Source organism: Oncorhynchus gorbuscha, linkage group LG14 (genome assembly GCF_021184085.1).
Source record: "Oncorhynchus gorbuscha isolate QuinsamMale2020 ecotype Even-year linkage group LG14, OgorEven_v1.0, whole genome shotgun sequence".
NCBI classification, from domain to species: domain Eukaryota; kingdom Metazoa; phylum Chordata; class Actinopteri; order Salmoniformes; family Salmonidae; genus Oncorhynchus; species Oncorhynchus gorbuscha.
Window position 1 is genome coordinate 7,811,542 of NC_060186.1, and position 21,953 is coordinate 7,833,494.

Consider the following 21,953-nt stretch of genomic DNA (forward strand, 5'->3'; position numbering starts at 1 on the left):
CCGTAGGCCTGGCTGCTGATATTGCCGTAGGCCTGGCTGCTGATATTGCCGTAGGCCTGGCTGGTGATTCATGAATATTTTCCATGTCACGTGGAGTCTCAATTAGAATTCAAGCAAATTGGAAAACAAATTCTTAGCTGTTATATTTTGCGGCTTAAAATCAAAGATGAGATGTTTTGTGGTTGGAATCGCAGTATATATTTAGTTTGAGATTTTAGACGTTAGCTAGCAACTTTGACGGACTAGTTCCATCTGGACAAAAAAAGAACCGTTGCTTAGCAACCGGACACCAATGTGATCTGTGGAGAGAGAAAAAGTGATTGTTCACATAATAGTTGTGATGGAGCATGGCTCTCGAATCAGGTCAGAGTTGGAAAGACGACCCCAATGTGTTTTCCATATTGATATTAAAGGAGGCCATGTGTGTGGTGGGTTACTGTGTAGGGCCTAAAACTAACTAACTTTTTGTATTTTTTATTTTTTTATTTCACCTTTATTTAACCAGGTAGGCAAGTTGAGAACAAGTTCTCATTTACAATTGCGACCTGGCCAAGATAAAGCAAAGCAGTTCGACAGATACAACGACACAGAGTTACACATTGAGTAAAACAAACATACAGTCAATAATACAGTAGAAACAAGTCTATATACAATGTGAGCAAATCAGGTGAGAAGGGAGGTAAAGGCAAAAAGGCCATGGTGGCAAAGTAAATACAATATAGCAAGTAAAACACTGGAATGGTAGTTTTGCAATGGAAGAATGTGCAAAGTAGACATAAAAATAATGGGGTGCAAAGGAGCAAAATAAATAAATTAATTAAATACAGTTGGGAAAGAGGTAGTTGTTTGGGCTAAATTATAGGTGGGCTATGTACAGGTGCAGTAATCTGTAAGATGCTCTGACAGTTGGTGCTTAAAGCTAGTGAGGGAGATAAGTGTTTCCAGTTTCAGAGATTTTTGTAGTTTGTTCCAGTCATTGGCAGCAGAGAACTGGAAGGAGAGGCGGCCAAAGAAAGAATTGGTTTTGGGGGTGACTAGAGAGATATACCTGCTGGAGCGTGTGCTACAGGTGGGAGATGCTATGGTGACCAGCGAGCTGAGATAAGGGGGGACTTTACCTAGCAGGGTCTTGTAGATGACATGGAGCCAGTGGGTTTGGCGACGAGTATGAAGCGAGGGCCAGCCAACGAGAGCGTACAGGTCGCAATGGTGGGTAGTATATGGGGCTTTGGTGACAAAACGGATTGCACTGTGATAGACTGCATCCAATTTGTTGAGTAGGGTATTGGAGGCTATTTTGTAAATGACATCGCCAAAGTCGAGGATTGGTAGGATGGTCAGTTTTACAAGGGTATGTTTGGCAGCATGAGTGAAGGATGCTTTGTTGCGAAATAGGAAGCCAATTCTAGATTTAACTTTGGATTTTGAGATGTTTGATATGGGTCTGGAAGGAGAGTTTACAGTCTAACCAGACACCTAAGTATTTGTAGTTGTCCACGTATTCTAAGTCAGAGCCGTCCAGAGAAGTGATGTTGGACAGGCGGGTAGGTGCAGGTAGCGATCGGTTGAAGAGCATGCATTTAGTTTTACTTGTATTTAAGAGCAATTGGAGGTCACGTATAACAGCCACTATGGCAGGTAGATCAATTTTATTTTATTTTAGATTTTTTTTAAATTGTACATAATTTTGGGCCATAATTACACATAGAAACACACAAAAAAAGGGTGAGCATGCTTAAGGTTTCTAAAAACAAATGCATTACTAGTAATAAGTAATGTGGTATATTGCTCAATTTAATTTTACATTCTGTGACCTGAGTATTAACACAAATATCAGCCCAAAATGTTGAGCTGCCCCTTGAAGAGGCCATGCAAGCCCACGTGCTGTGAGCATGTAGAGGCCAACGATGTCCCTTTCTGCTAGCAGTGGAAGCAAACTCAAACATTGAAAACAACGTAGATGGTGAACAAAACAAATGTAAATAGCCAAGAAACACGAGTACGAAGTCTTCAGTAGACTTCTGAGTAAATTAGATCAACTTTTCTGCCTGTGCCCATTGCTTCTAAAAAGTGATCATTCAGTGCCCACAGCCCCCAGACAGGCAGTGTTGCTGCGAGAGGTGGGATTTAGCTGTAACATTAGGATTCAGATTTAGTTTTGGAATACCGGATATGAAACTAAATGGCAAAAATACTTGGCAAAAAATTGTATTGGTCACTTACATGTTTTTTTAGCAGATGTTAACGCGGATGTTGTGAAATGCTTTCGTCTATTTTGCTCTAAATTACAACACTTAAGTGTGCCCATACTTGACTATTTTTTTAAATGAAAGCCCACACTGTTGAGCCCGGAGTGTTACTACACGCCAACGTGTCTGGTGAACTAGACATTCTTACCAAACAAAATCCACCTCGTTCATTTTAGGCCCTGTTACTGTGTGTGGTGGGGTTACTGTGTACATGGGTCAGCTAGCAGGGCACTTCTTTGCTTCACTTCCTCAAAAAGGAGCTTTTAATGCAGGGTAGGAGTCAGGGACGGCCCCTCTTCCTCTCTCTCTGTCTCCTCTAATGCAGGGTAGGAGACATGGATGGCCCCTCTTCCTCTCTCTCTGTCTCCTCTAATGCAGGGTAGGAGACATGGATGGCCCCTCTTCCTCTCTCTCTTTCTCTCGGTCTCCTCTAATGCAGGGTAGGAGTCAGGGACAGCCCCTCTTCCTCTTTCTTTCTCCTGTCTCCTCTAATGCAGGGTAGGAGTCAGGGATGGCCCCTCTTCCTCTGTTTCTTTCTCCTGTCTCCTCTAATGCAGGGTAGGAGTCAGGGACGGCCCCTCTTCCTCTGTCTCCTCTAATGCAGGGTAGGAGTCAGGGACGGCCCCTCTTCCTCTCTGTCTCCTCTAATGCAGGGTAGGAGTCAGGGATGGCCCCTCTTCCTCTGTTTCTGTCTCCTCTAATGCAGGGTAGGAGTCAGGGACGGCCCCTCTTCCTCTCTCTCTGTCTCTCTGTCTCCTCTAATGCAGGGTAGGAGTCAGGGATGGCCCCTCTTCCTCTCTCTCTTTCTCCTGTCTCCTCTAATGCAGGGTAGGAGTCAGGGATGGCCCCTCTTCCTCTGTCTCCTCTAATGCAGGGTAGGAGTCAGGGATGGCCCCTCTTCCTCTCTGTCTCCTCTAATGCAGGGTAGGAGTCAGGGACGGCCCCTCTTTCTCCTGTCTCCTCTAATGCAGGGTAGGAGTCAGGGACGGCCCCTCTTTCTCCTGTCTCCTCTAATGCAGGGTAGGAGTCAGGGACGGCCCCTCTTCCTCTCTGTCTCTCTCTCTGTCTCCTCTAATGCAGGGTAGGAGTCAGGGATGGCCCCTCTTCCTCTCTCTCTTTCTCCTGTCTCCTCTAATGCAGGGTAGGAGTCAGGGACGGCCCCTCTTCCTCTCTTTCTCCTGTCTCCTCTAATGCAGGGTAGGAGTCAGGGATGGCCCCTCTTCCTTTCTTTCTCCTGTCTCCTCTAATGCAGGGTAGGAGTCAGGGACGGCCCCTCTTTCTCCTGTCTCCTCTAATGCAGGGTAGGAGTCAGGGACGGCCCCTCTTCCTCTCTCTTTCTCCTGCATGTGATCGTTGTTTACTCTGAGAGAAGGAAGCTTCAACCCCAGAAGACTCTGACACTTAGATGTCCGTCTGCTCTCTGCCTCAAATGGACCACACTTTCAATCTCACTTCTCCAGCTGTGTGGAAAGAACTGACAACAATGTGCCAAGTATTTTTCTAGATCTCTGGGGATTTCTGCCTGCTTTTGGTTAGGGTTCTAGCTGACGTTATCTAGCTTGAGTTGTGTGTTATTGTTCTTCACAGAACTCTTCTCTGAGCAGTCACAAGTGTCAGGTGGTACACCCCCCCCCCCCCCCGCCTGTGTGTCCCAGGGGGATGGTGGAGATGATGGTCCTAATAGACAGCAGGTCATTAGGTAGGTCTCCTCTGTGCCAGCCAGCCACTGTGCCAGCTGACCACTGTGCCAGCCAGCCACTGTGCCACTCAGCCAACCCACCCAGCGTGCCAGCTAGCCAGTGTGTCAGCCAGCCAGTCAAAGTGCTCTTTCATTTTACATGTCTGGGTAGTCCTCTAGGGAAGCCCCCGCCTCTCAACCTCTCTCCCAATTATCTCCCGAGCTGGAAATAATCTGTGCTTCTGCCCCTGCACAAGACAGATGGTTAACCCACTGTTCCCTGGGCACCGACGACGTGGATGTCTATTAAGACCCCTATTAAGACCCCCACACACACACATAGATATCTCCCTTTCTCTTTAACTCAATCTGTCTCTCCCTGTCTGTTGCAGGATGAGGGCACTAATGTAATAGTGAGTGGCTGGGACGAGGGCACTAATGTAATAGTGAGTGGCTGGGACGAGGGCACTAATGTAATAGTGAGTGGCTGGGACGAGGGCACTAATGTAATAGTGAGTGGCTGGGACGAGGGCACTAATGTAATAGTGAGTGGCCGGGACGAGGGCACTAATGTAATAGTGAGTGGCCGGGACGAGGGCACTAATGTAATAGTGAGTGGCCGGGACGAGGGCACTAATGTAATAGTGAGTGGCCGGGACGAGGGCACTAATGTAATAGTGAGTGGCCGGGACGAGGGCACTAATGTAATAGTGAGTGGCCGGGACGAGGGCACTAATGTAATAGTGAGTGGCTGGGACGAGGGCACTAATGTAATAGTGAGTGGCTGGGACGAGGGCACTAATGTAATAGTGAGTGGCTGGGACGAGGGCACTAATGTAATAGTGAGTGGCCGGGACGAGGGCACTAATGTAATAGTGAGTGGCTGGGACGAGGGCACTAATGTAATAGTGAGTGGCTGGGACGAGGGCACTAATGTAATAGTGAGTGGCTGGGACGAGGGCACTAATGTAATAGTGAGTGGCTGGGACGAGGGCACTAATGTAATAGTGAGTGGCTGGGACGAGGGCACTAATGTAATAGTGAGTGGCTGGGACGAGGGCACTAATGTAATAGTGAGTGGCTGGGACGAGGGCACTAATGTAATAGTGAGTGGCTGGGACGAGGGCACTAATGTAATAGTGAGTGTGGCCGGGACGAGGGCACTAATGTAATAGTGAGTGGCTGGGACGAGGGCACTAATGTAATAGTGAGTGGCTGGGACGAGGGCACTAATGTAATAGTGAGTGGCTGGGACGAGGGCACTAATCCAATAGTGAGTAGCTGGGACGAGGGCACTAATGTAATAGTGAGTGGCTGGGACGAGGGCACTAATCCAATAGTTAGTAGCTGGGACGAGGGCACTAATGCAATAGTGAGTGGCCGGGACGAGGGCATTAATGTAATAGTGAGTGGCCGGGACGAGGGCACTGATGCAATAGTGAGTGGCCGGGACGAGGGCACTGATGCAATAGTGAGTGGCCGGGACGAGGGCACCGACGCAATAGTGAGTGGCCGGGACGAGGGCACCGATGCAATAGTGAGTGGCCGGGACGAGGGCACCGACGCAATAGTGAGTGGCCGGGACGAGGGCACCGACGCAATAGTGAGTGGCCGGGACGAGGGCACCGACGCAATAGTGAGTGGCCGGGACGAGGGCACCGACGCAATAGTGAGTGGCCGGGACGAGGGCACCGACGCAATAGTGAGTGGCCGGGACGAGGGCACCGACGCAATAGTGAGTGGCCGGGACGAGGGCACCGACGCAATAGTGAGTGGCCGGGACGAGGGCACCGACGCAATAGTGAGTGGCCGGGACGAGGGCACCGACGCAATAGTGAGTGGCCGGGACGAGGGCACCGACGCAATAGTGAGTGGCCGGGACGAGGGCACCGACGCAATAGTGAGTGGCCGGGACGAGGGCACCGACGCAATAGTGAGTGGCCGGCCGGGACGAGGGCACCGACGCAATAGTGAGTGGCCGGCCGGGACGAGGGCACCGACGCAATAGTGAGTGGCCGGCCGGGACGAGGGCACCGACGCAATAGTGAGTGGCCGGCCGGGACGAGGGCACCGACGCAATAGTGAGTGGCCGGCCGGGACGAGGGCACCGACGCAATAGTGAGTGGCCGGCCGGGACGAGGGCACCGACGCAATAGTGAGTGGCCGGCCGGGACGAGGGCACCGACGCAATAGTGAGTGGCCGGGACGAGGGCACCGACGCAATAGTGAGTGGCCGGCCGGGACGAGGGCACCGATGCAATAGTGAGTGGCCGGCCGGGACGAGGGCACAATGGTTTGGTCACTGTTTCACTTCACTAGAAAAGGGCGCTTTAGTTCCTCATTCTCCTATCTGGGAAAATCAACCCTTTCCGTCCTGTGTCTCCGTGTCTCTCTCCTTGCTCCCAACACGCCAGACTCTGGTCAGATAAATGCCTCCCGACACGCCAGGCTCTGGTCATATAATTGCCTCCCGACACGCCAGACTCTGGTCAGATAAATGCCTCCCGACACGCCAGACTCTGGTCAGATAAATGCCTCCCGACACGCCAGGCTCTGGTCATATAATTGCCTCCCGACACGCCAGACTCTGGTCAGATAAATGCCTCCCGACACGCCAGGCTCTGGTCATATAAATGCCATACCGACACGCCAGGCTCTGGTCAGATAAATGCCTCCCGACACGCCAGGCTCTGGTCAGATAAATGCCTCCCGACACGCCAGACTCTGGTCAGATAAATGCCTCACGACACGCCAGACTCTGGTCAGATAAATGCTGGTGCGTCACCCCCCCTTGGAGAGGAAAAGGCCAGGACACCGTCACAACATGATGTTCAGATAAACCTCTTTAGCGTTGCTTCAGTTGGCCTTTCTCTTTCCATTTGATCGTGTAACTCAATACTGAACCTTGGCAACAAAAGGATTAAGGACAAAGTCTTGTTTTATTCTCTCTACCAGCGTCACCCTCCCACATCACCATTATCCACTCCTTTACCAAACAACACCGGGCTGTGTGGAGACGGACTGGAGACCTTGGTGTGTACTCTGAGCTTTCATAGACTTATTTGTCTGTCCCCAGGTAGACTGTGTGTGTGTGTACCTGTGTAGACTGTGAATGTAAACAGTCAATACTGCTGTTGTTTATTTTATTTAACCTTTAACTAGGCAAGTCAGTTAAGAACAAATAGTTATTTCCAATGACGGCCCAGTGTATGTCCGTGACCGAGGATATCTGTCTAAGGAAAAGGGGAGCAGTGCACCATGGAAGTGATGGATTGCTCAATCTCTCCCATGTGACTGACACACACACACACACACACACACACACACACACACACACACACACACACACACACACACACACACACACACACACACACACACACACACACACAGGTTTGCATGCTAGCAGCTGAATCTCAGGCCAAAGAGGTGAAGCGGTGTTAGAATGAAACTAATGTCTATTATTGTCATGGTTACTCCTCTGACTGTAGACACTGCTGCTGGAAGGGATGGTCTGTAGGGATGGTCTGTAGGGATGGTCTGTAGGGATGGTCTGTAGGGATGGTCTGTAGGGATGGTCTGTAGGGATGGTCTAGTATATCTACAGGCCACACTGTATAGAGAATAGGGTGCCAGTATATCTACAGGCCACACTGTATAGAGAATAGGGTGCCAGTATATCTACAGGCCACACTGTATAGAGAATAGGGTGCCAGTATATCTACAGGCCACACTGTATAGAGAATAGGGTGCCAGTATATCTACAGGCCACACTGTATAGAGAATAGGGTGCCAGTATATCTACAAGGCCACACTGTATAGAGAATAGGGTGCCAGTATATCTACAGGCCACACTGTATAGAGAATAGGGTGCCAGTATATCTACAGGCCACACTGTATAGAGAATAGGGTGCCAGTATATCTACAGCTGAACACAACAATCTAGCTGCCAATTGATGATAATCAATCATTTGATTTGTTTCCAGTACCCTATTGATTGCCAGTTAGGCTAAGCACATTGGAATTATGAGGCATTTAACAGAATCTATGCTTTATGTCCAACCTCAGGAGGGGGTGTGTGTGTCCGACCTCGGGAGGGTGTGTGTGTGTGTGTCCGACCTCGGGAGGGTGTGTGTGTGTGTGTGTGTCCGACCTCGGGAGGGTGTGTGTGTGTGTGTGTGTGTGTGTGTGTGTGTGTGTGTGTGTGTGTGTGGTGTGTGTGTGTGTGTGTGTGTCCGACCTCGGGAGGGTGTGTGTGTGTGTGTGTGTCCGACCTCGGGAGGGTGTGTGTGTGTGTGTGTGTCCGACCTCGGGAGGGTGTGTGTGTGTGTGTGTGTCCGACCTCGGGAGGGTGTGTGTGTGTGTGTGTGTGTGTGTCCGACCTCGGGAGGGTGTGTGTGTGTGTGTGTGTGTGTGTCCGACCTCGGGAGGGTGTGTGGATGATGTGTGTGTGTGTGTGTGTCCGACCTCGGGAGGGTGCGTGTGTGTGTGTGTGTCCGACCTCGGGAGGGTGCGTGTGTGTGTGTGTGTCCGACCTCGGGAGGGTGCGTGTGTGTGTGTGTGTGTGTGTGTGTGTGTGTGTGTGTCCGACCTCGGGAGGGTGCGTGTGTGTCCGACCTCGGGAGGGTGCGTGTGTGTCCGACCTCGGGAGGGTGCGTGTGTGTCCGACCTCGGGAGGGACGGTGTGTGTGTGCGTGCGTGTCCGACCTCGGGAGGGACGGTGTGTGTGTGCGTGCGTGTCCGACCTCGGGAGGGACGGTGTGTGTACCTTTCTGGGATCAGGACATGATGATATGACACCAGTCTACAGTATTACACCAGTCTACAGTATTACACCAGTCTACAGTATTACACCAGTCTACAGTATAACAACTGATGATATTACACCAGTCTACAGTATTATACCAGTCTACAGTATTATACCAGTCTACAGTATTATACCAGTCTACAGTATTATACCAGTCTACAGTATTACAGCTGATATACACCAGTCTACAGTATTACAGCTGATATACACCAGTCTACAGTATTATACCAGTCTACAGTATTACAGCTGATATACACCAGTCTACAGTATTCCACCAGTCTACAGTATTACACCAGTCTACAGTATTACAGCTGATATACACCAGTCTACAGTATTACAGCTGATATACACCAGTCTACAGTATTACAGCTGATATACACCAGTCTACAGTATTACAGCTGATATACACCAGTCTACAGTATTACAGCTGATATACACCAGTCTACAGTATTACACCAGATATACACCAGTCTACAGTATTACACCAGATATACACCAGTCTACAGTATTCCACCAGTCTACAGTATTCCACCAGTCTACAGTATTCCACCAGTCTACAGTATTCCACCAGTCTACAGTATTCCACCAGTTTACAGTATTCCACCAGTTTACAGTATTCCACCAGTCTACAGTATTATACCAGTCTACAGTATTATACCAGTCTACAGTATTATACCAGTCTACAGTATTATACCAGTCTACAGTATTATACCAGTCTACAGTATTATACCAGTCTACAGTATTCCACCAGTCTACAGTATTATACCAGTCTACAGTATTACACCAGTCTACAGTATTATACCAGTCTAAAGTATTATACCAGTCTACAGTATTACACCAGTCTACAGTATTACACCAGTCTACAGTATTCCACCAGTCTACAGTATTACAGCTGATATACACCAGTCTACAGTATTACACCAGTCTACAGTATTACACCAGTCTACAGTATTACACCAGTCTACAGTATTCCACCAGTCTACAGTATTACAGCTGATATACACCAGTCTACAGTATTACACCAGTCTACAGTATTACACCAGTCTACAGTATTACAGCTGATATACACCAGTCTACAGTATTACAGCTGATATACACCAGTCTACAGTATTACACCAGTCTACAGTATTACACCAGTCTACAGTATTCCAGCACTCTGCTTCACTGTATGATTTGATAACCCATAGAAAGAGAGCCTGCAGTCATTTAGTGGATGATGTGACAAACAGCTTGTCCTTCTTCCCTTAATTTTGAATGACCGAGAGTAGCCCCTTGTCAACTTGACCTGAAGTGACTCTCTCCCTCTCGTGTGTGTGTGTGTGTGTGTGTGTGTGTGTGTGTGTGTGTGTGTGTGTGTGTGTGTGTGTGTGTGTGTGTGTGTGTGTGTGTGTGTGTGTGTGTGTGTGTGTGTGTGTGTGTGTGCACAGTGTTTTCCCTATATGCATCTAGCAGCGGCACATCGCCACTGCAAAACATAAATACGTCTTTAAAACATTTTCAGTGTAAACTTTAAACGACTGAAACCAGATGTAATGTAGAAATAATAATGGAGTTATATATATATATATTAGTAATACATTTTTCAGAACTAACAATCACCAGAATAACAGTCATGGAGAATGTACGAAACGTCCCGGCGTGGGGTCACCATGGATTCAGTTCATGTTTGAGTCACTCCGACAGCATGAGAACAAGGTATAAGCCATGGCAAAATGTAGAGAACTGCTGGAAATTTGCTTTAAAACTTCACATTTTCTCTTTGCCCCATGGCAAAATGTGTAGAAACATTAAACTATGGTTTAAACTGTGACCAACAGATGCATATCTGTATTCCCAGTCCTGTGAAATCCATAGATTAGGGCCTAATGAATTCATTTCAATTGACTGATTTCATTATATGAAGTGTAACTCAGCAAAATCTTGGACATCGTTGCACGGTGATATTTGTGTTCTGTTTACATGTCAGCTCATCTAAGACCCGGGTTCTCAGTGGGACTCAACAGAACCGTGTTCCACTCCTCAGCCAAGAGAACGTGATGAACTGTAATGTACTCCACCCCGTCGTTAGCATTCCACACGGTACACACGGCCTCTCACATGACACCCTAATCCCTCGTGCACTATTTTGGACTCCAATGACCCAAATAATTCCCTACATACCTGTAGTGTACACTATTTATGACCCTGGTCCTAATATGAGCCTAGTCAAAACTAGTTCCCTACTATACAGGGTCTCTTATGTGTGAGTGTCTGGGGGATAGGGGGGTACTAGTGTCTGGGGGGGGGGTACTAGAGTCTGGGGGAGGGGGTACTAGAGTGTCTGGGGGAGGGGGTACTAGAGTGTCTGGGGGGAGGGGGTACTAGAGTGTCTGGGGGGAGGGGGTACTAGAGTGTCTGGGGGAGGGGTACTAGAGTGTCTGGGGGGAGGGGTACTAGAGTGTCTGGGGGAGGGGGTACTAGAGTGTCTGGGGGGAGGGGGTACTGGAGTGTCTGGGGGAGGGGGTACTGGAGTGTCTGGGGGAGGGGGTACTGGAGTGTCTGGGGGAGGGGGTACTGGAGTGTCTGGGGGAGGGTACTGGAGTGTCTGGGGGAGGGTAGGGTACTGGAGTGTCTGGGGGAGGGTACTGGAGTGTCTGGGGGAGGGTACTGGAGTGTCTGGGGGAAGGTACTAGAGTGTCTGGGGGAGGGTACTAGTGTCTGGGGGAGGGTACTAGAGTGTCTGGGGGAGGGTACTAGAGTGTCTGGGGGGTACTAGAGTGTCTGGGGGGTACTAGAGTGTCTGGGGGGGGTACTAGAGTGTCTGGGGGGGTACTAGAGTGTCTGGGGGGTACTAGAGTGTCTGGGGGGGGTACTAGAGTGTCTGGGGGGTACTAGAGTGTCTGGGGGGTACTAGAGTGTCTGGGGGTACTAGAGTGTCTGGGGGGTACTAGAGTGTCTGGGGGGTACTAGAGTGTCTGGGGGGTACTAGAGTGTCTGGGGGGTACTAGAGTGTCTGGGGGGGGTACTAGAGTGTCTGGGGGGTACTAGAGTGTCTGGGGGTACTAGAGTGTCTGGGGGGGCTGTGTACTAGAGTACTAGAGTGTCTGGGGGTACTAGAGTGTCTGGGGGGGTACTAGAGTGTCTGGGGGGGTACTAGAGTGTCTGGGGGGGTGTCTGGTACTAGAGTGTCTGGGGGGGGTCTACAGTACTAGAGTGTCTGGGGGGTACTAGAGTGTCTGGGGGGGGGGGTACTAGAGTGTCTGGGGGGGTACTAGAGTGTCTGGGGGGTACTAGAGTGTCTGGGGGTACTAGAGTGTCTGGGGGGGTACTAGAGTGTCTGGGGGGGGTACTAGTGTCGAGATGTACACAAGGCAGACACTTGAATAGGAGAGTTGAACCACCACCCACAGTCAGTTCAGGCCTGACCCCAAACAACCTGTTGCTGGCACTGACCCACAAGCCCCCGAAATATCACCCAGACAGCTGGGTTGACAACCACCTGCTCGTGTGTGTTGGCTCTGGGGTGAGGCAGAGGGATGCATGGGGTCATCTCTTCTGTGGAGGTGTAGCCTATGTGTGTTCACCCATGGTTACTTATGTGTGGGCAAGTGATTTTTACAGCAAAGGTGTGTGTGTGTGTGCTCGCATGCATGAGAAATGTTTTGTGTGTGCGGCTGTGTGTGTCGGTTTGAGGTATGTGATGAACCAGTCTTGAGGAAGGCTTGGTTCAGTTTGGTTCATGGATAGAGGCTTTCTGCTCCACTCCTTTCCTCTATTTACACAGGAAGTGGACAAGCAGGTTTTCTGAGTAGATAACTGATTGCCCTCTCAGCCTTGTGCACCAACAGATCCTCCCTGTTCCCTGTCCAGCCCTCCGGCTGTATTACACATGTTTATGTTCCTGGACCAGTAAAGGGAGCTATCAGTCTGGTGTGTTGTGGACCAGGGATATGTAGCAGAGCTATCACTCTGGTGTGTTGTGGACCAGGGATACATAGCAGAGCTATCACTCTGGTGTGTTGTGGACCAGGGATACGTAGCAGAGCTATCACTCTGGTGTGTTGTGGACCAGGGATACGTAGCAGAGCTATCACTCTGGTGTGTTGTGGACCAGGGATACGTAGCAGAGCTATCACTCTGGTGTGTTGTTGTGGACCAGGGATACATAGCAGAGCTATCACTCTGGTGTGTGTTGTGGACCAGGGATACATAGCAGAGCTATCACTCTGGTGTGTGTTGTGGACCAGGGATACGTAGCAGAGCTATCACTCTGGTGTGTGTTGTGGACCAGGGATACATAGCAGAGCTATCACTCTGGTGTGTGTTGTGGACCAGGGTTACATAGCAGAGCTATCACTGTGTGTTGTTGTGGACCAGGGATACATAGCAGAGCTATCACTCTGGTGTGTTGTGGACCAGGGATACGTAGCAGAGCTATCACTCTGTTGTTGTGGACCAGGGATACGTAGCAGAGCTATCACTCTGTGTTGTTGTGGACCAGGGATACGTAGCAGAGCTATCACTCTGTGTTGTTGTGGACCAGGGATACGTAGCAGAGCTATCACTCTGGTGTGTTGTTGTGGACCAGGGATACGTAGCAGAGCTATCACTCTGGTGTGTTGTTGTGGACCAGGGATACTTAGCAGAGCTATCACTCTGGTGTGTGTTGTGGACCAGGGATACATAGCAGAGCTATCACTCTGTGTTGTTGTGGTCCAGGGATACATAGCAGAGCTATCACTCTGGTGTGTGTTGTGGACCAGGGATACATAGCAGAGCTATCACTCTGGTGTGTGTTGTGGACCAGGGATACATAGCAGAGCTATCACTCTGGTGTGTTGTGGACCAGGGATACGTAGCAGAGCTATCACTCTGGTGTGTGTTGTGGACCAGGGATACATAGCAGAGCTATCACTCTGTGTTGTTGTGGTCCAGGGATACGTAGCAGAGCTATCACTCTGTTGTTGTGGACCAGGGATACATAGCAGAGCTATCACTCTGTGTTGTTGTGGACCAGGGATACTTAGCAGAGCTATCACTCTGGTGTGTGTTGTGGACCAGGGATACATAGCAGAGCTATCACTCTGTGTTGTTGTGGTCCAGGGATACGTAGCAGAGCTATCACTCTGTTGTTGTGGACCAGGGATACATAGCAGAGCTATCACTCTGTGTTGTTGTGGACCAGGGATACATAGCAGAGCTATCACTCTGGTGTGTTGTGGACCAGGGATACATAGCAGAGCTATCACTGTGTGTTGTTGTGGACCAGGGATACATAGCAGAGCTATCACTCTGGTGTGTGTTGTGGACCAGGGATACATAGCAGAGCTATCACTCTGGTGTGTGTTGTGGACCAGGGATACATAGCAGAGCTATCACTCTGGTGTGTTGTGGACCAGGGATACGTAGCAGAGCTATCACTCTGGTGTGTGTTGTGGACCAGGGATACATAGCAGAGCTATCACTCTGTGTTGTTGTGGACTAGGGATACTTAGCAGAGCTATCACTCTGGTGTGTGTTGTGGACCAGGGATACATAGCAGAGCTATCACTCTGTGTTGTTGTGGTCCAGGGATACGTAGCAGAGCTATCACTCTGTTGTTGTGGACCAGGGATACATAGCAGAGCTATCACTCTGTGTTGTTGTGGACCAGGGATACATAGCAGAGCTATCACTCTGGTGTGTTGTGGACCAGGGATACATAGCAGAGCTATCACTGTGTGTTGTTGTGGACCAGGGATACATAGCAGAGCTATCACTCTGGTGTGTTGTGGACCAGGGATACGTAGCAGAGCTATCACTCTGGTGTGTTGTGGACCAGGGATACGTAGCAGAGCTATCACTCTGTGTTGTTGTGGACCAGGGATACGTAGCAGAGCTATCACTCTGTGTTGTTGTGGACCAGGGATACGTAGCAGAGCTATCACTCTGGTGTGTTGTTGTGGACCAGGGATACTTAGCAGAGCTATCACTCTGGTGTGTTGTTGTGGACCAGGGATACTTAGCAGAGCTATCACTCTGGTGTGTTGTGGACCAGGGATACATAGCAGAGCTATCACTGTGTGTTGTTGTGGTCCAGGGATACATAGCAGAGCTATCACTCTGGTGTGTGTTGTGGACCAGGGATACATAGCAGAGCTATCACTCTGTGTTGTTGTGGTCCAGGGATACGTAGCAGAGCTATCACTCTGGTGTGTTGTGGACCAGGGATACGTAGCAGAGCTATCACTCTGGTGTGTGTTGTGGACCAGGGATACATAGCAGAGCTATCACTCTGTGTTGTTGTGGACCAGGGATACTTAGCAGAGCTATCACTCTGGTGTGTGTTGTGGACCAGGGATACATAGCAGAGCTATCACTCTGTTGTTGTGGACCAGGGATACATAGCAGAGCTATCACTCTGGTGTGTTGTGGACCAGGGATACATAGCAGAGCTATCACTGTGTGTTGTTGTGGACCAGGGATACATAGCAGAGCTATCACTCTGGTGTGTTGTGGACCAGGGATACGTAGCAGAGCTATCACTCTGTGTTGTTGTGGACCAGGGATACGTAGCAGAGCTATCACTCTGTGTTGTTGTGGACCAGGGATACGTAGCAGAGCTATCACTCTGTGTTGTTGTGGACCAGGGATACGTAGCAGAGCTATCACTCTGGTGTGTTGTTGTGGACCAGGGATACGTAGCAGAGCTATCACTCTGGTGTGTGTTGTGAACCAGGGATACGTAGCAGAGCTATCACTCTGGTGTGTGTTGTGGACCAGGGATATGTAGCAGAGCTATCACTCTGTTGTTGTGGACCAGGGATACGTAGCAGAGCTATCACTCTGTGTTGTTGTGGACCAGGGATACGTAGCAGAGCTATCACTCTGTGTTGTTGTGGACCAGGGATATGTAGCAGAGCTATCACTCTGGTGTGTGTTGTGGACCAGGGATACGTAGCAGAGCTATCACTCTGGTGTGTGTTGTGGACCAGGGATACGTAGCAGAGCTATCACTCTGGTGTGTGTTGTGGACCAGGGATACGTAGCAGAGCTGTTTAGTGTTTTAAACAGTCCGTAAGGGGTATTTTCTCCCTCCAGGTCACTGGAGTTAATATGGAGGGGGACTGTGGTTAGAGGGCACCCTGTCACCTACACTCTGAGATGAAGGTTATAAATACTTCATTGGTGGAGATGACTCCCTACATTACTGCCTCTCTATAATTCACAGTCGTCCCTTTACTGTAATGTATCAGTCTGGTGGCAGACAGGACATGTATAATACAACACACACACACACACACACACACACACACACACACACACACACACACACACACACACACACACACACACACACACACACACACACACACACACACACACTCATGAACATGTGCGTTCAGACGGCCTTCTGCTATGCATATACACCATACTGCTCTAGTGTGTAATGAGGAGGCTCCTGTCTATGGCATAGCTGGAGATTAAACAGTGTGTGACATTACAACACACACAGGCCAGGCCATGTTGTTGGACTGCTCTGGAAGTCTGGCTGGGCTTGGTGGGCTTGGGAAATGGGTTAGACATGTATTATAAATACGGCTAGCGTCTCATCTGAACACTGCTAGCTGGCCTCGCACCCCTCTGCTAGCTGGCCTCGCACCCCTCTGCTAGCTGGCCTCGCACCCCTCTGCTAGCTGGCCTCGCACCCCTCTGCTAGCTGGCCTCGCACCCCTTTGCTAGCTGGCCTCGCACCCCTTTGCTAGCTGGCCTCGCACCCCTCTGCTAGCTGGCCTCGCACCCCTCTGCTAGCTGGCCTCGCACCCCTCTGCTAGCTGGCCTCGCACCCCTCTGCTAGCTGGCCTCGCACCCCTCTGTTGCTCCATGAATAAACGGTGTATATAAAGATCTGGTATGCATCATTTAGTAGCCTGGTGCCACTGTTCATCTCTCTCTCTCTGTTTATATATAGTAGCCTGGTGCCACTGTTCATCTCTCTCTCTCTGTTTATATATAGTAGCCTGGTGCCACTGTTCATCTCTCTCTCTCTGTTTATATATAGTAGCCTGGTGCCACTGTTCATCTCTCTCTCTCTGTTTATATATAGTAGCCTGGTGCCACTGTTCATCTCTCTCTCTGTTTATATATAGTAGCCTGGTGCCACTGTTCATCTCTCTCTCTCTGTTTATATATAGTAGCCTGGTGCCACTGTTCATCTCTCTCTCTCTGTTTATATATAGTAGCCTGGTGCCACTGTTCATCTCTCTCTCTCTGTTTATATATAGTAGCCTGGTGCCACTGTTCATCTCTCTCTCTCTGTTTATATATAGTAGCCTGGTGCCACTGTTCATCTCTCTCTCTCTGTTTATATATAGTAGCCTGGTGCCACTGTTCATCTCTCTCTCTCTCTGTTTATATATAGTAGCCTGGTACTACTGTTCATCTCTCTCTCTATATATATCTCTATCTACATTTAGTAGCCTGGTGCCACTGTTCATCTCTCTCTCTCTGTTTATATATAGTAGCCTGGTGCCACTGTTCATCTCTCTCTCTCTGTTTATATATAGTAGCCTGGTGCCACTGTTCATCTCTCTCTCTCTCTGTTTATATATAGTAGCCTGGTGCCACTGTTCATCTCTCTCTCTATATATATCTCTATCTACATTTAGTAGCCTGGAGCCACTGTTCAACTCTCTCTCTGTTTATATATAGTAGCCTGGTGCCACTGTTCATCTCTCTCTCTCTCTGTTTATATATAGTAGCCTGGTGCCACTGTTCATCTCTCTCTCTCTCTGTTTATATATAGTAGCCTGGTGCCACTGTTCATCTCTCTCTCTCTGTTTATATATAGTAGCCTGGTGCCACTGTTCATCTCTCTCTCTCTCTGTTTATATATAGTAGCCTGGTACTACTGTTCCTCTCTCTCTCTCTGTTTATATATAGTAGCCTGGTGCCACTGTTCATCTCTCTCTCTCTCTGTTTATATATAGTAGCCTGGTGCCACTGTTCAACTCTCTCTGTTTATATATAGTAGCCTGGTGCCACTGTTCATCTCTCTCTCTGTTTATATATAGTAGCCTGGTGCCACTGTTCATCTCTCTCTCTCTCTGTTTATATATAGTAGCCTGGTACTACTGTTCATCTCTCTCTCTCTGTTTATATATAGTAGCCTGGTGCCACTGTTCATCTCTCTCTCTCTCTGTTTATATATAGTAGCCTGGTGCCACTGTTCATCTCTCTCTCTCTCTGTTTATATATAGTAGCCTGGTACTACTGTTCCTCTCTCTCTCTCTGTTTATATATAGTAGCCTGGTGCCACTGTTCATCTCTCTCTCTCTCTGTTTATATATAGTAGCCTGGTACTACTGTTCCTCTCTCTCTCTCTGTTTATATATAGTAGCCTGGTGCCACTGTTCATCTCTCTCTCTCTCTGTTTATATATAGTAGCCTGGTGCCACTGTTCCTCTCTCTCTCTCTGTTTATATATAGTAGCCTGGTGCCACTGTTCATCTCCCTCTCTCTCTGTTTATATATAGTAGCCTGGTACTACTGTTCCGCTCTCTCTCTGTTTATATATAGTAGCCTGGTGCCACTGTTCCTCTCTCTCTCTCTCTGTTTATATATAGTAGCCTGGTACTACTGTTCCTCTCTCTCTCTGTTTATATATAGTAGCCTGGTGCCACTGTTCCTCTCTCTCTCTCTCTGTTTATATATAGTAGCCTGGTACTACTGTTCCTCTCTCTCTCTGTTTATATATAGTAGCCTGGTGCCACTGTTCATCTCTCGCTCTCTCTCTGTTTATATATAGTAGCCTGGTGCCACTGTTCCTCTCTCTCTCTGTTTATATATAGTAGCCTGGTACTACTGTTCATCTCTCTCTCTCTCTCTGTGTTTATATATAGTAGCCTGGTACTACTGTTCATCTCTCTCTCTCTCTCTGTTTATATATAGTAGCCTGGTACTACTGTTCATCTCTCTCTCTCTCTCTGTTTATATATAGTAGCCTGGTACTACTGTTAATCTCTCTCTCTCTCTGTGTTTATATATAGTAGCCTGGTACTACTGTTCATCTCTCTCTCTCTCTGTTTATATATAGTAGCCTGGTGCCACTGTTCATCTCTCTCTCTGTTTATATATAGTAGCCTGGTGCCACTGTTCATCTCTCTCTCTCTCTATCTACATAAAGTAAGTGTAGTTTGAGCATCACTGTTCATCTCTATGCTCCTGTTTTCAGATGACTTGGCACCCTGCATCAACCCTCTGGAAGCTTCAGTTGTATGTGAAGAGTGTAAATGGTGAATGGCTACAACTTCTATTTTTAGTGACCATGAATGTTGTGATGTGAAAATAGAATTAACGTTGACAGAAAGCCGTGGGGAGGTTCTGCTGTAGTCAAACTAAATCTATACTGGAGTAGTGTGTGTGTGGGGGGGGGGGGAGGTTCTGCTGTAGTCTAACTAAATCTATACTGGAGTAGTGTGTGTGTGTGGGGGGGTCAGCTTGTAGTCTAACTAAATCTATACTGGAGTAGTGTGTGTGTGTGGGGGGGGGGGGGTCAGCTTGTAGTCTAACTAAATCTATACTGGAGTAGTGTGTGTGGGGGGGGGGGGGGTCAGCTTGTAGTCTAACTAAATCTATACTGGAGTAGTGTGTGTGGGGGGAGGGGGGTCAGCTTGTAGTCTAACTAAATCTATACTGGAGTAGTGTGTGTGTGTGGGGGGGGTCAGCTTGTAGTCAAACTAAATCTATACTGGAGTAGTGTGTGTGTGGGGGGGGGGGTCAGCTTGTAGTCTAACTAAATCTATACTGGAGTAGTGTGTGTGGGGGGGGGGGGGGGTCAGCTTGTAGTCTAACTAAATCTATACTGGAGTAGTGTGTGTGTGTGGGGGGGGGGGGGGGGGGGTCAGCTTGTAGTCTAACTAAATCTATACTGGAGTAGTGTGTGTGTGGGGGGGGTCAGCTTGTAGTCTAACTAAATCTATACTGGAGTAGTGTGTGTGTGGGGGGGGTCAGCTTGTAGTCTAACTAAATCTATACTGGAGTAGTGTGTGGGGGGGGGGGGTCAGCTTGTAGTCAAACTAAATCTATACTGGAGTAGTGTGTGTGTGGGGGGGGGTCAGCTTGTAGTCTAACTAAATCTATACTGGAGTAGTGTGTGTGGGGGGAGGGGGGGGTCAGCTTGTAGTCTAACTAAATCTATACTGGAGTAGTGTGTGTGTGTGGGGGGGGGGGGGGGGTCAGCTTGTAGTCAAACTAAATCTATACTGGAGTAGTGTGTGTGGGGGGTGTGGGGGGTCAGCTTGTAGTCTAACTAAATCTATACTGGAGTAGTGTGTGTGGGGGGGGGGGGTCAGCTTGTAGTCTAACTAAATCTATACTGGAGTAGTGTGTGTGTGGGGGGGGTGTGTGGGGGGGTCAGCTTGTAGTCTAACTAAATCTATACTGGAGTAGTGTGTGTGTGGGGGGGGGGGTCAGCTTGTAGTCTAACTAAATCTATACTGGAGTAGTGTGTGTGGGGGGGGGGGGGGTCAGCTTGTAGTCTAACTAAATCTATACTGGAGTAGTGTGTGTGTGGGGGGGGGGGGTCAGCTTGTAGTCTAACTAAATCTATACTGGAGTAGTGTGTGTGGGGGGGGGGGGGGGGGTCAGCTTGTAGTCTAACTAAATCTATACTGGAGTAGTGTGTGTGGGGGGGTCAGCTTGTAGTCAAACTAAATCTATACTGGAGTAGTGTGTGGGGGGGGGGGGGGGGGGGGTCAGCTTGTAGTCAAACTAAATCTATACTGGAGTAGTGTGTGGGGGGGGGGGTCAGCTTGTAGTCTAACTAAATCTATACTGGAGTAGTGTGTGTGGGGGGGGGGGGTCAGCTTGTAGTCTAACTAAATCTATACTGGAGTAGTGTGTGTGGGGGGGGGGGGTCAGCTTGTAGTCTAACTAAATCTATACTGGAGTAGTGTGTGTGTGGGGGGGGGGTCAGCTTGTAGTCTAACTAAATCTATACTGGAGTAGTGTGTGTGTGTGGGGGGGTCAGCTTGTAGTCTAACTAAATCTATACTGGAGTAGTGTGTGTGTGGGGGGGGGTCAGCTTGTAGTCTAACTAAATCTATACTGGAGTAGTGTGTGTGTGGGGGGGGGTCAGCTTGTAGTCTAACTAAATCTATACTGGAGTAGTGTGTGTGTGTGGGGGGGGGGGGGGGGTCAGCTTGTAGTCTAACTAAATCTATACTGGAGTAGTGTGTGTGTGGGGGGGGGGGGGGGGGGGGGGGGTCAGCTTGTAGTCTAACTAAATCTATACTGGAGTAGTGTGTGGGGGGGGGGGGTCAGCTTGTAGTCTAACTAAATCTATACTGGATACTGGGAGTAGTGTGTGTTGGGGGGGGGTCAGCTTGTAGTCTAACTAAATCTATACTGGAGTAGTGTGTGTGGGGGGGGGTCAGCTTGTAGTCTAACTAAATCTATACTGGAGTAGTGTGTGTGTGGGGGGGGGGGGGGGGTCAGCTTGTAGTCTAACTAAATCTATACTGGAGTAGTGTGTGTGTGGGGGGGTCAGCTTGTAGTCTAACTAAATCTATACTGGAGTAGTGTGTGTGTGGGGGGGGTCAGCTTGTAGTCTAACTAAATCTATACTGGAGTAGTGTGTGTGGGGGGGTCAGCTTGTAGTCTAACTAAATCTATACTGGAGTAGTGTGTGTGTGGGGGGTCAGCTTGTAGTCAAACTAAATCTATACTGGAGTAGTGTGTGTGGGGGGGGGTCAGCTTGTAGTCAAACTAAATCTATACTGGAGTAGTGTGTGTGGGGGGGGGGGGGGGGGGGGGCTTGTAGTCTAACTAAATCTATACTGGAGTAGTGTGTGTGGGGGGGGTCAGCTTGTAGTCTAACTAAATCTATACTGGAGTAGTGTGTGTGTGTGGGGGGGGTCAGCTTGTAGTCTAACTAAATCTATACTGGAGTAGTGTGTGTGGGGGGGGGGGGGTCAGCTTGTAGTCTAACTAAATCTATACTGGAGTAGTGTGTGTGTGGGGGGGGTCAGCTTGTAGTCTAACTAAATCTATACTGGAGTAGTGTGTGTGGGGGGGGGGGTCAGCTTGTAGTCTAACTAAATCTATACTGGAGTAGTGTGTGTGTGTGTGGGGGGGGGGGTCTAACTAAATCTATACTGGTCAGCTTGTAGTCTAACTAAATCTATACTGGAGTAGTGTGTGTGTGTGTGGGGGGGGTCAGCTTGTAGTCTAACTAAATCTATACTGGAGTAGTGTGTGT

General features: G+C 48.9%; 2 protein-coding genes across 4 annotated transcripts in view; one reads left to right on the forward strand and one right to left on the reverse strand.

The window, feature by feature from the left end:
* The window catches only part of wnt5b (wingless-type MMTV integration site family, member 5b), a 180,204-nt gene that overhangs the window by 100,329 nt on the left and 57,922 nt on the right, over window positions 1–21,953 (reverse strand). The gene's annotated exons all lie outside the window — the stretch shown is intronic.
* LOC123994359 (adiponectin receptor protein 2-like) overlaps window positions 1–21,953 on the forward strand; it is an 87,848-nt gene that overhangs the window by 34,554 nt on the left and 31,341 nt on the right. For 2 of the 3 annotated variants that reach the window (XM_046296865.1, XM_046296866.1), the window contains exon 3: window positions 6,883–6,960. The exons of the other annotated variant lie outside the window; for it this stretch is intronic. In XM_046296865.1, the coding sequence (XP_046152821.1) occupies window positions 6,883–6,960 (78 nt within the window). The remainder of the gene's footprint in view (window positions 1–6,882; window positions 6,961–21,953) is intronic. 3 annotated transcript variants of the gene reach the window in all.